Source organism: Gorilla gorilla, chromosome 6 (genome assembly GCF_029281585.2).
Source record: "Gorilla gorilla gorilla isolate KB3781 chromosome 6, NHGRI_mGorGor1-v2.1_pri, whole genome shotgun sequence".
Taxonomy (NCBI): Eukaryota; Metazoa; Chordata; class Mammalia; order Primates; family Hominidae; genus Gorilla; species Gorilla gorilla.
Window position 1 is genome coordinate 101,207,195 of NC_073230.2, and position 13,130 is coordinate 101,220,324.

Here is a 13,130-nt window from a genome sequence, read left to right on the forward strand (position 1 = left end):
GCTGCTATCTTTTGATCTTATGACCATCTCATCATCAAAGACTACGCCACCTGGCTCAGTATCCTCCCTTTCCACTTTGGTGCTCCAACCAACTTGGGTGACTTTTATAGTTATTGGGATAATCACTCCTTGAGCTTCACAGCTGCAATAATCATAAAAACCTACCTGTGTCTGAATCTGTTTCCTCCTCCTCCTTTCCAGTTATGACAGAGTTTTAGTCTTAAGACTAATCATTCATACTTTGGCTCCTATCTCCTCTGCCTTCTCAGGGACCTTACATCATTATTACCACTCATTCTCTTCTGTATCTTCCATCTTTCCCTCTCAACTGGATCTGTCCCATTGGCATTGACACATCAAGGCACTGATGCCCTTCATGGAGCCACCCCTGCCAGCTCCCTTCACACACAAAAGTGGCCTTTGCGTGCTGTCTTGATTTCGCCATTGACTTAGTTCTCAACCTATTGAAGTTTGGCTCCTGTTCCTGCCTCTCTCTACATTCAGTGGACATTTTAAAATTCTGTCTTGATCTCTCAGCAGCACTTAGACTTTCTCCTATATTTTTTGTATTTGCTTCTGTTATGTCACGGTTTGCTGATTTTCCTCCAGCTCTTTGGCTTTTTCTTGTGCTGCCCTCGCCTGTAAAGTTAAGTTCCTCAACCCCTTATCACAGGAGTCAGAGATGATGTGGATGTTCCTATAGTTCCACAAAGCCATTTTCAAATTTTTTTTATTCTCATGCAAACTCCTTTGTCATTTGAGTTTCATTCTGCATAATTATACTATCTTCTATCTATTTTCAGTGGTATCCTCGAATTATACCCCCACCCCCATTCCTTGAGGACTTTGGCATTTGATTGCTTCTACTTCATTCACCTTATGTTCCTGTTAATCTTCTGAGTATTTTGGTGACCTTACAAATAAGTCTCAACATTCTCTGACTTCTTCAGTTCCAACAACGACGCCCCATAAATTACATGAGTACCTTAGTAAATTGCACGTGTGGACAGGATCTTGGGCTTATTGTCTGGGTGAGCTTTCCTCTGTGAAGGTATAAACACACACACACATGTATCAGTCTTTGACCACAACCTGTGATTCCTTCCAGCTCTGCCCTGCCTCTTTATCATCCCTCTTTTGACATTGTGTATTCATTTCCTATTGTTGCTGTAGGAAAATAGCACTCACTTAGTGGCTTAAAACAACACAAGTTTATTACCTTACTGTTCTGGAATCGAAGTTTTACTGGGCTAAAGTCAAGGTATCAGCAGGATTGCATTTCTTCTGGAGGCTCTGTTTCCTTCCCTTTTTCAGCTTCTAGAGGACACTTGCATTTCTAGACTCACAGGCCCTTCCTTGCATCACTCCAACCTCTTACTTCAATCATCACATCTCCTACTGACTCCAGGCCTCCTCCTCCCTCTTATAAGCACCCTTGTAATTACATTTGCTCTCCTAGATAATCCAGGGTAATCCCATATCTGGAGATCTTTTAAATCTGCAAAGTCCCTTTTATCATGTAAATAAATATATTCACAGGTTCCTGGGATTAGGATTTGGACAGGCTGTGGGGGGAGAATTATTCTGTCCACCACACCTGGTTAAGACTTTACTCTCTCAACTGCTCTTTCATCTCCTAGTATCCCTCCTTCCTTTTTGCTCTTCTAAAAATTTACCCATAGCAGCCACATCATATCACCTTGGTCCCTACCTTAAAACCATTAAATGCTTTCCTTTCTGCTTATACAGGAAGTTCAGTGTAAAACCCAGACTCCTTCCTGTCATCACAAAATGCCCTACATATCCGACCTCTGTTATTTCTGACTTAACTGCAGACAAATATTCTCCCTCACTCTGCTCTTGCCACAGTGTTCATTCTATTTGGTCCTTGGGATACAGCAAGCTGGTTTTTACCTAAGTACCTTTGCATTGGCTCTTCCTGCCTGGAATGCACTGTCCCCAGATCATCACAGGATGAACTGTATCCTGCCTGTCACTGAAGTCTCATCATGGATGTTACCTCCTGAGAAAGACATTCTCTGACCAGCCAATCTAAACCAGGTGACCCTGCCTGTCTCTGTGTCATACCATGTATGGCTTTTCTTCTGAATATTTATCACTGTCTGATTTCTTTTTTATGTGTTTGTCTTCTCTCTGAAGGTAGGCTCGGTGGAGGCAGGAGATTTTTTGTGTATTTTGTTCTCTACTATAACCCAAATGCCCTAGAATGGTGCCTGGAACTTTCATAGGAACTTAAATATTGAACGAATGTTGAATACATCTATTCCCCCTTTTAGTGTATGCACTAGAGTGTATGCTTTGTGAGGATAGGTAGCTTTTCTTACTCACTGTTGTTACCAGTACCTAGAACCAAGCCTGACCTTATTAGGTTCTTTCAAATATTTGAAAGATATTTTAAAATATTCACATATCCCTTGAATGTTAAATGAATAAATGAATGAATTAATTCTCTCTCAAATCCAAGTCATGTTTGCCATCTAATCTGATGAATGTTACCTAAACCTCTCTCCTGTCAGTACCTTCTACTTCTTTGCCCTGGGAAGCCCAGTCTTTGGCATTAGGCACTGATCAACATGCCTTTTATGTGGTTCTGGTTCACCGTCTCTCTCTTTCCTTTTAGCATCTAATCAAACTTTCTTTCTTTCTTTCTTTCTTTCTTTCTTTCTTTCTTTCTTTCTTTCTCTCTCTCTCTCTCCTCTCTCTCTCTCTCTCTCTCTCTCTCTCTCTCTTTCTTTTTTTAGGTCTTAACTCTGTCACCCAGGCTGGAGTACAGTGGCATGATCACAGCTCACTGCAGGTTCAACCACCCAGGCTTAAGTGATCCTCCCACCCCAGCCTCTGGAGTAGCGAGGACCCCAGGCACATGCCATCACACCCAAACAATTTTTAAATTTTTTTGTAGAGAGAGGGTCTCCTATGTTGCCCAGGCTGTACCAAACTCCTAGGCTCAAGCGATCCTCCTGCCCTCAGCCTCCCAAAGTGTTGGGATTACAGGCGTGAGCCATCATGCCCAGTGCATTTCCTTTTTTAAAAGCTCCAATTACAATTAGTTTATACTTCTATTTTACATTTCACCTGTGTTACAACGTTTTTTGGTCTGCCTGCTCTTTGACTTTATGAGAGTGAAAAGTCTTGTTAATTATTATATTTTCAAAACCAGTAACATTATCTGCTTATATCATATATTTGCATATTGTATGCTCAATAAGTTTCTTGTATTCTCATTTTTACCCTCATAACAGCTATGTAAGGTTTTCTGTGTGTATGAATATTTTCCTTATTTTGTAAATTCAGAAACTGAGACTCAAGGTTATTAAGATTTTTTTCCCCTAAAGTCTCCTTCCTAATAAACTACAGAGCGAGGGCATTTGACTGAGGCTTTTGTCCTACTCAGCATTATGTTACCACTTTCTTCAAATCTTCTCACCCCCTTCTCTCTAGAAATCAATCTTGCTTCATGTCATTAAGAAATATGAGGTTCTAGCATCTATAAGGAACCTAAACAAATTTACAAAGAAAAAACAAACAACCCAATAAAAAGGTGGGCAAAGGACATGAATAGAGACTTCTTAAAAGACATGTGGCCAACAATTATATAAAAAAAGCTCAACATCACTGATCATTAGAGAAATGCAAATCAAAACCACTGTGAGAAACCATTTAACAGCAGTCAGAATGGCTATTATTACAAAGTAAAAAAATAACAGATGCTGTCAAGGTTGTGGAGAAAAAGGAACATTTATACACTGTTCAGCCATTGTGGAAGACAGTGTGGTGATACCTCAAAGACCTAAAGACAGAAATACCATTTGACTATTACTGGGTGTATACCCAAAGGAATATAAATCATTGTATTATAAAGACACATGCATTGTATGTTCATTGCAGCACTATTCACAATAGCAAAGACATGGAATCAACCTAAATGGCCATCAATTATAGACTGGATAAAGAAAATGTGGTATATATAGAGCATTGAACACCATGCAGCCATAAAAAGAAACGAGATAACGTCCTTTGCAGGGCATGGCTGGAGCTGGAGGCCATTATCCTTAGCAAACTAATACAGGAACAGAAAACCAAACACCACATGTTCTCACTTAAAAGTGGGAGCTAAATGATGAGAACACATGGACACCTAGAGGGGAACAACACACACTGGGGCCTTTCGGAGGGTGGAGTGTGGGAGGAGGGAGAGGATCAGGAAAAATAACTAACGAGTATTAGGCTTAATAGCTGGGTGATGAAATAATCTGTACAACAACCCCCCATGAAACAAGTTTACATATGTAACAAACCTGCATTTGTACCCATGAACTTAAAAGTTAAAATAAAGAAATAAAAAATAATAAAAAAATACAAAAGGAAATATGAGGTTCTGAACTCTTTCAATTTTCTGTCTTTATTGCTGGAAAATTAGTACTCACTTTAATCTCCTTCCTTCTAGTCTAAGATTAAGAGATGTAATTCCAATTTTCCCAGCTCAGTGAGGGGTGTCTTTTGATCAGTCAGCTATTTCTGTTTCCACACTTTACACCCCAAACTTGAGGGTCCCCAGTCTTTTTTAAGCACATTGTTCTCTTTTCTGTCTCAGTTTACTTTTCTTTTTGGCTTAAATGCGTTTTTTTTTTTTTTTTTTTTGAGACGGAGTCTCACTCTGTCGCCCAGGCTGGAGTGCAGTGGTGCGATCTTGGCTCACCGCAAGCTCCGCCTCCCAGGTTCACACCATTCTCCTGCCTCAGCCTCCCGAGTAGCTGGGATTACAGGTGCCTGCCACCACGTCCGGCTAATTTCTTTTTTTGTATTTTTAATAGAGACGGGGTTTCACTGTGTTAGCCAGGATGGTATTGATCTCCTGACCTCGTGATCCGCCTGCCTTGGCCTCCCAAAGTGCTGGGATTACAGGTGTGAGCCACCACACCCAGCTACACTTGGTAAACTTTCAAAGCTGGAAGGAAGCATCACCTCTTTTATCATATGAAACCTTTTCACAAAGGAGGGAATGATGGTTGACTCAGTTTTATGTCTATTCTATACACTGTGCTGTCAAAGCATGCAGAGCATGTATTGCATATACATTTTTCTTTAATCTCTCTGAAGGCAGGGTTATATCTTTGGCATTTATCTCTGGATTTTATCTGTCATTGAATAGGCATTCAGTAAATGTCTACTTTCATGATCCACTTATTTTTATTATGGCCAGTGACAGTTCTGGAGGTAAAATGTCCTGTGTTGGTGGTGATGGGAGAAATTTTTTCATATCAACTATCTTCTCTTCCTGTACTAAGGAGTTTGATATTTTGTCTACTTTAATATAATCTCTAAAAGAAGACCTCTTCCCTTTCATTTTTGTTTAACGAAGCAGATGAATTCTTATCTAAGACAAAGTACATAGTGCAAAATTTAGCCAGTGTTTCAATGAAATGTGAAAAAATATGCCAAAACATGTTGTCCCATTAATGTTTTAATCTGTAAATATGATGATGTTTTTAGATCATCAACCCATAAATAACATGGAAAGTTATGCCATGAACCCAAACTTAAGCTCATTTGATAACACTTCTAAGAGCTAGAAAAAGGGTAAATGCAAATACTTAAGTATCTATTAGATACTCTTTTTTACACACCATATCTTAATTTTCATTAATTATTTCATAATTTGGCTTTACTTTTTATCTCCTGCTTTATGGACTGCCATTCATTACTGGTAATAACCATTCTTTATTTCTCCACTCAGCAGTCCAGTACCAAATCCCCCAGTTGCTACTGTAAGATTCATGTAAGCTAACTCTAGGATTGGTTTCTATCCCCTTGTGAAGTATATGTAAGTTGTAAAATCTTGCTGTCTGTGGCTATGTCTTTTTTGCTGCCTAATCTTTGTTTTGGTTTATATTTCCTGCCTAGGCCTATGATTTTTTTACACAGTTTCCTCCCTGCATTACAAACCTGTTGCCTACAGCTGCACCTTGCATCCACATGTTAACCTTCTGCCCTGGGATTTATCCATGGACTCCCACAGCTGGCTTTACCCCATTTCTGTTTTTTTTCCCTTTGGTTTTCTTCCAATCCTTAGCTAGTTCCTTGAGTTATAGGGAAGCAGTATTAATCACTTCCCAAGGGGGCCCTGAGCCCATTCCTCTTAACTGTGTCCTTTTCCTGTAACTTTTTGGGTTAAGAGAAGCTTTTCTTTCCTTCCTGTGACCTGCCTACATTTAAAGAGATTATGCAGATCTCCAATGTGGGTCATTCATTATTGCCATATTCTGTCTTCTCAGAAAAAATGTTCCTTGACAAGCATGCATCAGACTCATTCCTTTCTTTTTTCTGCTCATTCTTGAGGCCTAATTATCTTCAAATCATTTTACCTTTATACCAGTTCCATTGTGTGGCAGGTCTTTAACCCAAACCACTTTCTTAAAGCAACACAACGTTTCCTCCATGGTATCCTCAGAGGGGCCTTTGGCATTCAAGTTTTTGCCCATGAGATGATAAGTGGCTTCTATTCTTAGAAACTAGAGCAACAAATACTATATTATAGTACCATTAAATACTTTTACAGTTTCCCAGAATGTCCCATCCTTCTCATTAGACTTCATATAAGAAGACAGACCAAGTCCAATATGAAGAATTAGGCCAGAACTCAATGGAAGAATCAAATGTCCATTTCTAATTAGACTATTGCAATAATTTAGCAAAGGTAGAGGGTGTCTTGGACTAGGGTGGTATCAGTAGTAGTCTGAAAAATGTTTGGATTTTGGATATATTTTGAAGGAAAAGCAAATCTTCCATGAAACTGTACTAATTTTTCCTCTGCTATTCTTTTTTCTCTCTTTTTAGTTTCGCTATTCAAATTGGCTTGACAAGTTGTATATGGTGGTGGGAACTTTGGCTGCCATCATCCATGGGGCTGGACTTCCTCTCATGATGCTGGTGTTTGGAGAAATGACAGATATCTTTGCAAAAGCAGGAAATTTAGAAGATCTGATGTCAAACATCACTAATAGAAGTAAGTATTGTTTGTGTACCAATTTTATTGGAAACTTGCAGCAAAAACAAGCACTTAGAGTGATGTTTATGGATTCTTTACTAAATACACATTAGTGTGTTTAGTCCTGTAGGAGGCAGACAGTCTGAGTTATAATTCATATTTGTAGTGAGTTAGAAAAGATAATATTTACAAGCATTACAGCACACAACTGAAGTGCCAGCAGAGATATGTAGAAAAAGAGAGAGCCCTGTGAAGTCAGAAATATTCTGGAAAGCTTCAGGAAGAAATATAGGAACTTAATTAGAACCTTGAATGATAAGTAGGAATCAGTTGTGAGATTTCCTAACAGATTGAACATGGATGTAAGACGAAAAGTCGGGGATGATTCTAAAGTTTTTAGCCCTAGAAACTGGGAGGATGCAGTTACTATCAACAGAAATGAGAGATGGAGAAGGAGAGTGGATTTGAGCAATAAATCCCAGAAATTTAGTTTTGGACATTGTTATATGTTGGGCTTTCTGGAAGTAGATGCAGGAATGGAAAAGTGGGGCAAAATTGTGTGTGTGTGTGTGTGGCGGGGGGGGGGGTATTTTAGGATAGGATAAATAATAGCTTGTAGCTTGTTTTGTGTGTTAATGGAAATGATCCAAAAGAAAGGAGAAAGTGATGTTTGAATGAAAGATGGAAGAGATTTGCTAGAGTGATATCCTTGAGAAAGAATGGAATCCAGTGCTGAGGAGGAAAACAGTAACAGGTGGGAAAAGTGAATTTGAGTGTCAGTACCCAGTGGTGGGTAGATGAGAAGGTGAGAATCTGTGGAATTTTTCTCCTGATAACTTTAGTTTTCTCAGTGAAGTAGGAAGCAGGAGAATTGGCTGATAGAGACAGAGAAAACAGATGTAACACAGCTCTCAAGGAAAGTGGGAAAGTGAATATACTACAGAAATAATCTGGGTGTAACATACATATTCTTTCCTCTCTCTCCCTCTCTCTCTCTCTTTCTCGACTGGGGAGGAATGGGTTGATATCTCTGAGTTTCCTAGGTTACCTCTGGTCAAGCCTAGATTGATTTAAACTAAGCTACTCAAAAACTTACAATCCAGTTTGCACTCAGGTGGTCAAATGTTGAAAATGCCTGTTTGAGAACGTACTTGAAAATGTAGTGATACCACTTAGCTTACAAGGACCTTTCAACTTTTGAACTTTCAAGTTTCTGATGAATGCAATGAATTGCTTCCCCAGAAACATGCACATGAATATTCATACCAATCTCGGGTATATACGGATCTTTTGATATTTGTCAGTGGGTCCTCAGAACCACTTCGTGATCCTAAAAAGTACATTGTTTACCCTGAGGTAGAACTACTTCAATTCTGTGGATGCAGGTAATGAGCTGGGCCAGAAAAATTTTTGTATGTTTGAGCTATGTAAAATTCTTATGCTTTATTACATCCTTTCACGGCATTCAAAGGGACCTGCAGAAAGATGCTGCACCACCTCTGAACTGGTACCTTTCTTTTACACCATTCACCAGAGGAAGTCCTCAATGCTTTCTGAATTCATTAGTTCCTATACTTGCTATATTGGCCAATATTCTGTGGCATTAGCTCTCTTACTGCTTCATAGTGGAAGAATCAAATACTTCATCACTCTCCGGGGGCTCAGCAGACCTAATGGGTACATCTCTGTCCATCCAGATCTTGCTCACTTTTTAATGACTTCCCAGCCTTCAGAACTGTGGGAAATAAATTTCTATTGTTTGTATGTTAATACATACAGTTTATGTATTTTGTTATATCATCCCAAATGGACTAAGACACACAGTAAACTCACTTACTTAATAGCATGCATGAGTTCCCAAACAGATGATGATCTAGTTGTGAAGACTAGCTCCTTTCTGGATAGGCCCATGTGTCTGTATGCCTATCAGAATCTCCTAGGTTAAACAGGGGCCACATCACCACAGCTTGCCAGCTGGTAATTTAGATTTCCATCTTCATAGATATCTAGTTTCTAGGTGAGGTTGTAATTCACATTGCAGTCCTTGCCAGTCATTCCCATTCAGCTCACTCTTCTAGTCTTGAGAACGGGAAAGAGAAAGCTTAGAGAAATATTTGAAAGTTTACTTTTGTTATTCTCTTAAGAGGTGGTATATTTAGTGGTTAGCGAACATGCTCTGGAGTTGGACTGCCTGGCTCAAAAACCACACCCTTACCAATTTTTAATTTTGAGGTTTAGGGAATTTATTCATACTTTAGTTATTAAGTTGGATAACAATAGAACCTACTTCTCAGGATGGTTGTGATATTTAAGTGGATTCATTCATTGAAGAATCACAGAACAAAGTCTAGTCATAAGAAGTACTCAACAAATATTAGTTACTGTTATTATCAACATGCTTTCATGTTCCTCACAAATGAAATTACATAACTTGCAATGATGATATGGTTCCTTATATAATTTCTTCTTTACAAAATTCTGTGATACTACCTCAATTTTCATAGTTGTTGAAAGTTTGGGACATACCCAAAGTTACTCAGGACCTATTATATGATGTGAATAATCATCCCTTTAAGTAGAATTTCCTTGGTTACCAGCCATGCCTTTCAGGGAAGGTAGGTATCCTCCAACTATGACCCCTGGGCTAATTTGGCCTGCTGCCTCTTTTTGTACAGGGTGTGAACTAAGAATGGATTTTACATTTTGAAATCATTGAAAAAAAATCAAAAGAAGAAATTATATTTTGTGACCCGTGGAAATTATGTGAAATTTAAATTTCAGTACCTGTAAATAAAGTTTAATGAAATGTAGCTACACCTATTCATTTACATTTTATGAATGTAAGCAGCCTATGGCTGCTTCTATGCCACAATGACACAGTAGAGTAGTTGTACAAACCGTATGGTCTGCAGAGCCTAAGATATTTACTATCTGGCCCTTTATAGGAAAAGGTTGCCAATCTCTGAAGTAGGGTATTGAGTGAGGGGTTGTTATCCTCAGTCAATCCGTCAATTAATTTGTATTAGAGCATTCTGTGTGCCAGTCACAGTACATGCCCTCATCATTCCCAACTCTTGAGGAGCTTAGTGTAGTGGGAGGGATGGACAAGGGTGAACCAATAAATACAGTCGAATATGATTAGTGTTATAATACAGAGATAAATAAAATGCACTGGAAAAAGAGAGAAAGGACACCTGACTCCATATAGAGGAACCATGGGAGGCTTCCAAGAGGAGGTGATAACCAAATATGGTCAGCATCTATCTCCTACACAAAGTGTACATATTCTGTGTAACAGATGAAACCATTTCAAAATAAAGATTAAATAAGTAAGATTAATATCCTTCCCTCACTGCCACTCCTTATTTCCACTCCCCTCACCATTGTCTATCCTTCCATGCCTTTCCAAAGACAGCATGCTATCTTTACTGTGATTTTCACTTTAGGACGCTTACTACACTATCAGTAATCTGCTTGTCTGCAGATTCAGACTGCCAGATACCCTCAAGTCTGCCTGGAAAGGGGGGAATAGCATCAAAGGTTTTGATGCTTGTCCCAGAGATGAGGGCAAACATGCTCTGTCATGCCTGTGGAGGGAGAACCAGCCTACTAAATTCTTGGGGCCCGAGATACTGTCAGATCATTCTTCTTTTTGCCCTTCCCTAGGCAGAACCTCATTATCTCTCCATGGGGGTGGGCTAGATACCAGAGCCTCCTTATTGGAGAAGTAGTCCTTGCTTAAGGGGACTTGGATTTGCGGAGGCTCTTGAAAGCCTAGGGGTTTTTACAATAAACATAGGATCTAATTAGACAGCTCTAAAACCTTCTTCAGTAAGCAGATCCTTCTCTGTTGCTGCAATAGAACCCTTGTAAGTTTTCTCGTCCCAATACTTTGCCTTAATTAACAGACATCAGCTTTTGTTCTGCTGTTTTACTGTGGACCAGATTTCCTGACAGCCACTCCCATCTATCTCTGGTTTAATTATAGAATATGTGTAGCCTTTGCCTTAAAATCTCTGATGACTGGAGCCTAGGGAACTCTCTGATTCTGTCATATCACTTTTTTTTTTTTGTAAACAAAGCTTAATCACTGATGAATTTCTGTAGTATTCTGTGAATTCTCATCTTCCTTATGAGACTGGCCACTATCTGGAAATGATCCTAGATAAAGGCGATTGTGGTTTTAAATGTGTTGTGGTGAAGACGGCAGGTGGGGTGCATGTAAAATGACATCCAGGCAGTTGAAGAAATGACACTAAATCTTGGCATAAAGAACAGGACTAGAAGCTGGGTGTGGTGGTGTGTGCCTGCAGTCCCAGCTATTGGAGAGGCTGAGGTGGGAGGATCACTTGAGGTCAGAAGTTCAAGGCTAGCCTGGGCAAGATAGTGAGAGTTTGTCTCTAATAAAACTTAAAAGATTAAAAAATGATAAAATGTAAGGAGGAGGTGGAACAAGGTAGCCAAACAAAAGCCTCCAGAAAACATCACCCCCGCCCCCATCCCTACAGGAACACCAAATTGAACAACTATTCACAAAACAAAGCACCTTCCTAAGAACTAAAAACCAGGTGAGCGACCACACTATTTGGTTTTAACATCATATTAAGGAAAGAGGCACTGAAGAAGGTAGGAAAGAGAGTCTTGAATTGCCTGCACCACTCTTCCCCTCCCTCACCAGCAGCACATACTGAAGAATGAATCACAGTCTCTTAATAGCAAAATTGATCAAGCAGAAGGAAGAATTAGTGAGCTTGAAGACAGGCTATTTGAAATACACACACTCAGAGGAGACAAAAGAAAAAAGAATAAAAAAGAATGAAGCATGCCCACAAGACCTACAAAATAGCCTTAAAAGGGTAAATCCAAGAGTTATTGGCCTTAAAGAGGAGGTAGACAGAGAGATTAGAGTAGAAAGTTTATTTAAAAAGGTAATAACACAGAATTTCCCAAGCCTAAAGAAAGATATCAGTATTCAAGTACGAGAATGTTGTGGGACACCAAGCATATTTAACTCAAATAAGACTACCTCAAGATATTTAACAATCAAATTCCCAAAAGTCAAGGATAAAGAAAGGATCCTAAAAGGAGCAAGAGAAAAGGAACAAATAACATACAAAGGAGCTCCAATATGTCTGGAAGCAGACTTCTCAGTGGAAACCTTACAGGTCTGAAGAGAGTAGCGTGACATATTTAAAGTGCTGAAAGAAAAACACTTTTTATCCTAAAATAGTATATCCAATGAAAATATCCTTCAAACATGAAGGAGAAATAAAGACTTTCCCAGATGAACAAAAGCTGAGGGATTCAACACCAGACCTGTCTAGACAAGAAATGCTAAAGGGAGTTCTTTAATAAGAAAGAAAATGATGTTAATGAACAATAAGAAATCATCTGAAGGTACAAAACTCACTGGTAATAATAAGTACTCAGAAAAACACAGAATATTACAACACTGTAATTGCGGTGTATAACTTACTCATATCTTGAGTAGAAAGGCTAAAAAATGAACCTATCAAAAATAATAACTACAATAACTGTTCAAGACACAGTCTAATAAGATATAAACAGATACAGATATAAAAAGTAGGGAGATGAAGTTAAAGTGTAGAGTTTGTATTAGTTTTCCCTTTGCTTGTTTGTGTATGTAATCAGCATTAAGTTGCCATCAGTTTAAAAATGGGTTATATGATATCATTTGCACACCTGATGGTAACCTCAAATAAAATAACATACAGCAGATACATAAAAAATTAAAAGCAAGACATTAAAACATACCACCAGAGAAGATCACCTTCACTAAAAGGAAGACAAGAAAGAAGGAAAGAAGGAAGAGAAGATCACAAAAAACAACAAACAAAATGGCAGGAATAAGTCTTTACTTATCAATAATAACATTGAATCTAAATGGACTAAATTCTCCAATCAAAAGACATAGAGTGGCTGAATGGATTAAAAAAAACACATTAAAATATTATTCAAGACCAAATGGGGTTTATCCCAGGGATGCAAGGATTGTTCATCGTATGCAAACTAATCAATGTGATATGTCATATCAACAGAATGAAGGATATAAAATATATGATAATTTCAGTTGATGATGAAAAGGCCTTTGATAAAATTC

General features: G+C 38.6%; 1 protein-coding gene across 2 annotated transcripts in view; it reads left to right on the top strand.

Annotated features, from left to right (window-relative positions):
• The window catches only part of ABCB1 (ATP binding cassette subfamily B member 1), a 208,432-nt gene that overhangs the window by 120,035 nt on the left and 75,267 nt on the right, over positions 1-13,130 (top strand). For both annotated transcript variants that reach the window (XM_055346829.2, XM_063708642.1), the window contains exon 4: positions 6,859-7,027. In XM_055346829.2, the coding sequence (XP_055202804.1) occupies positions 6,859-7,027 (169 nt within the window). The remainder of the gene's footprint in view (positions 1-6,858; positions 7,028-13,130) is intronic.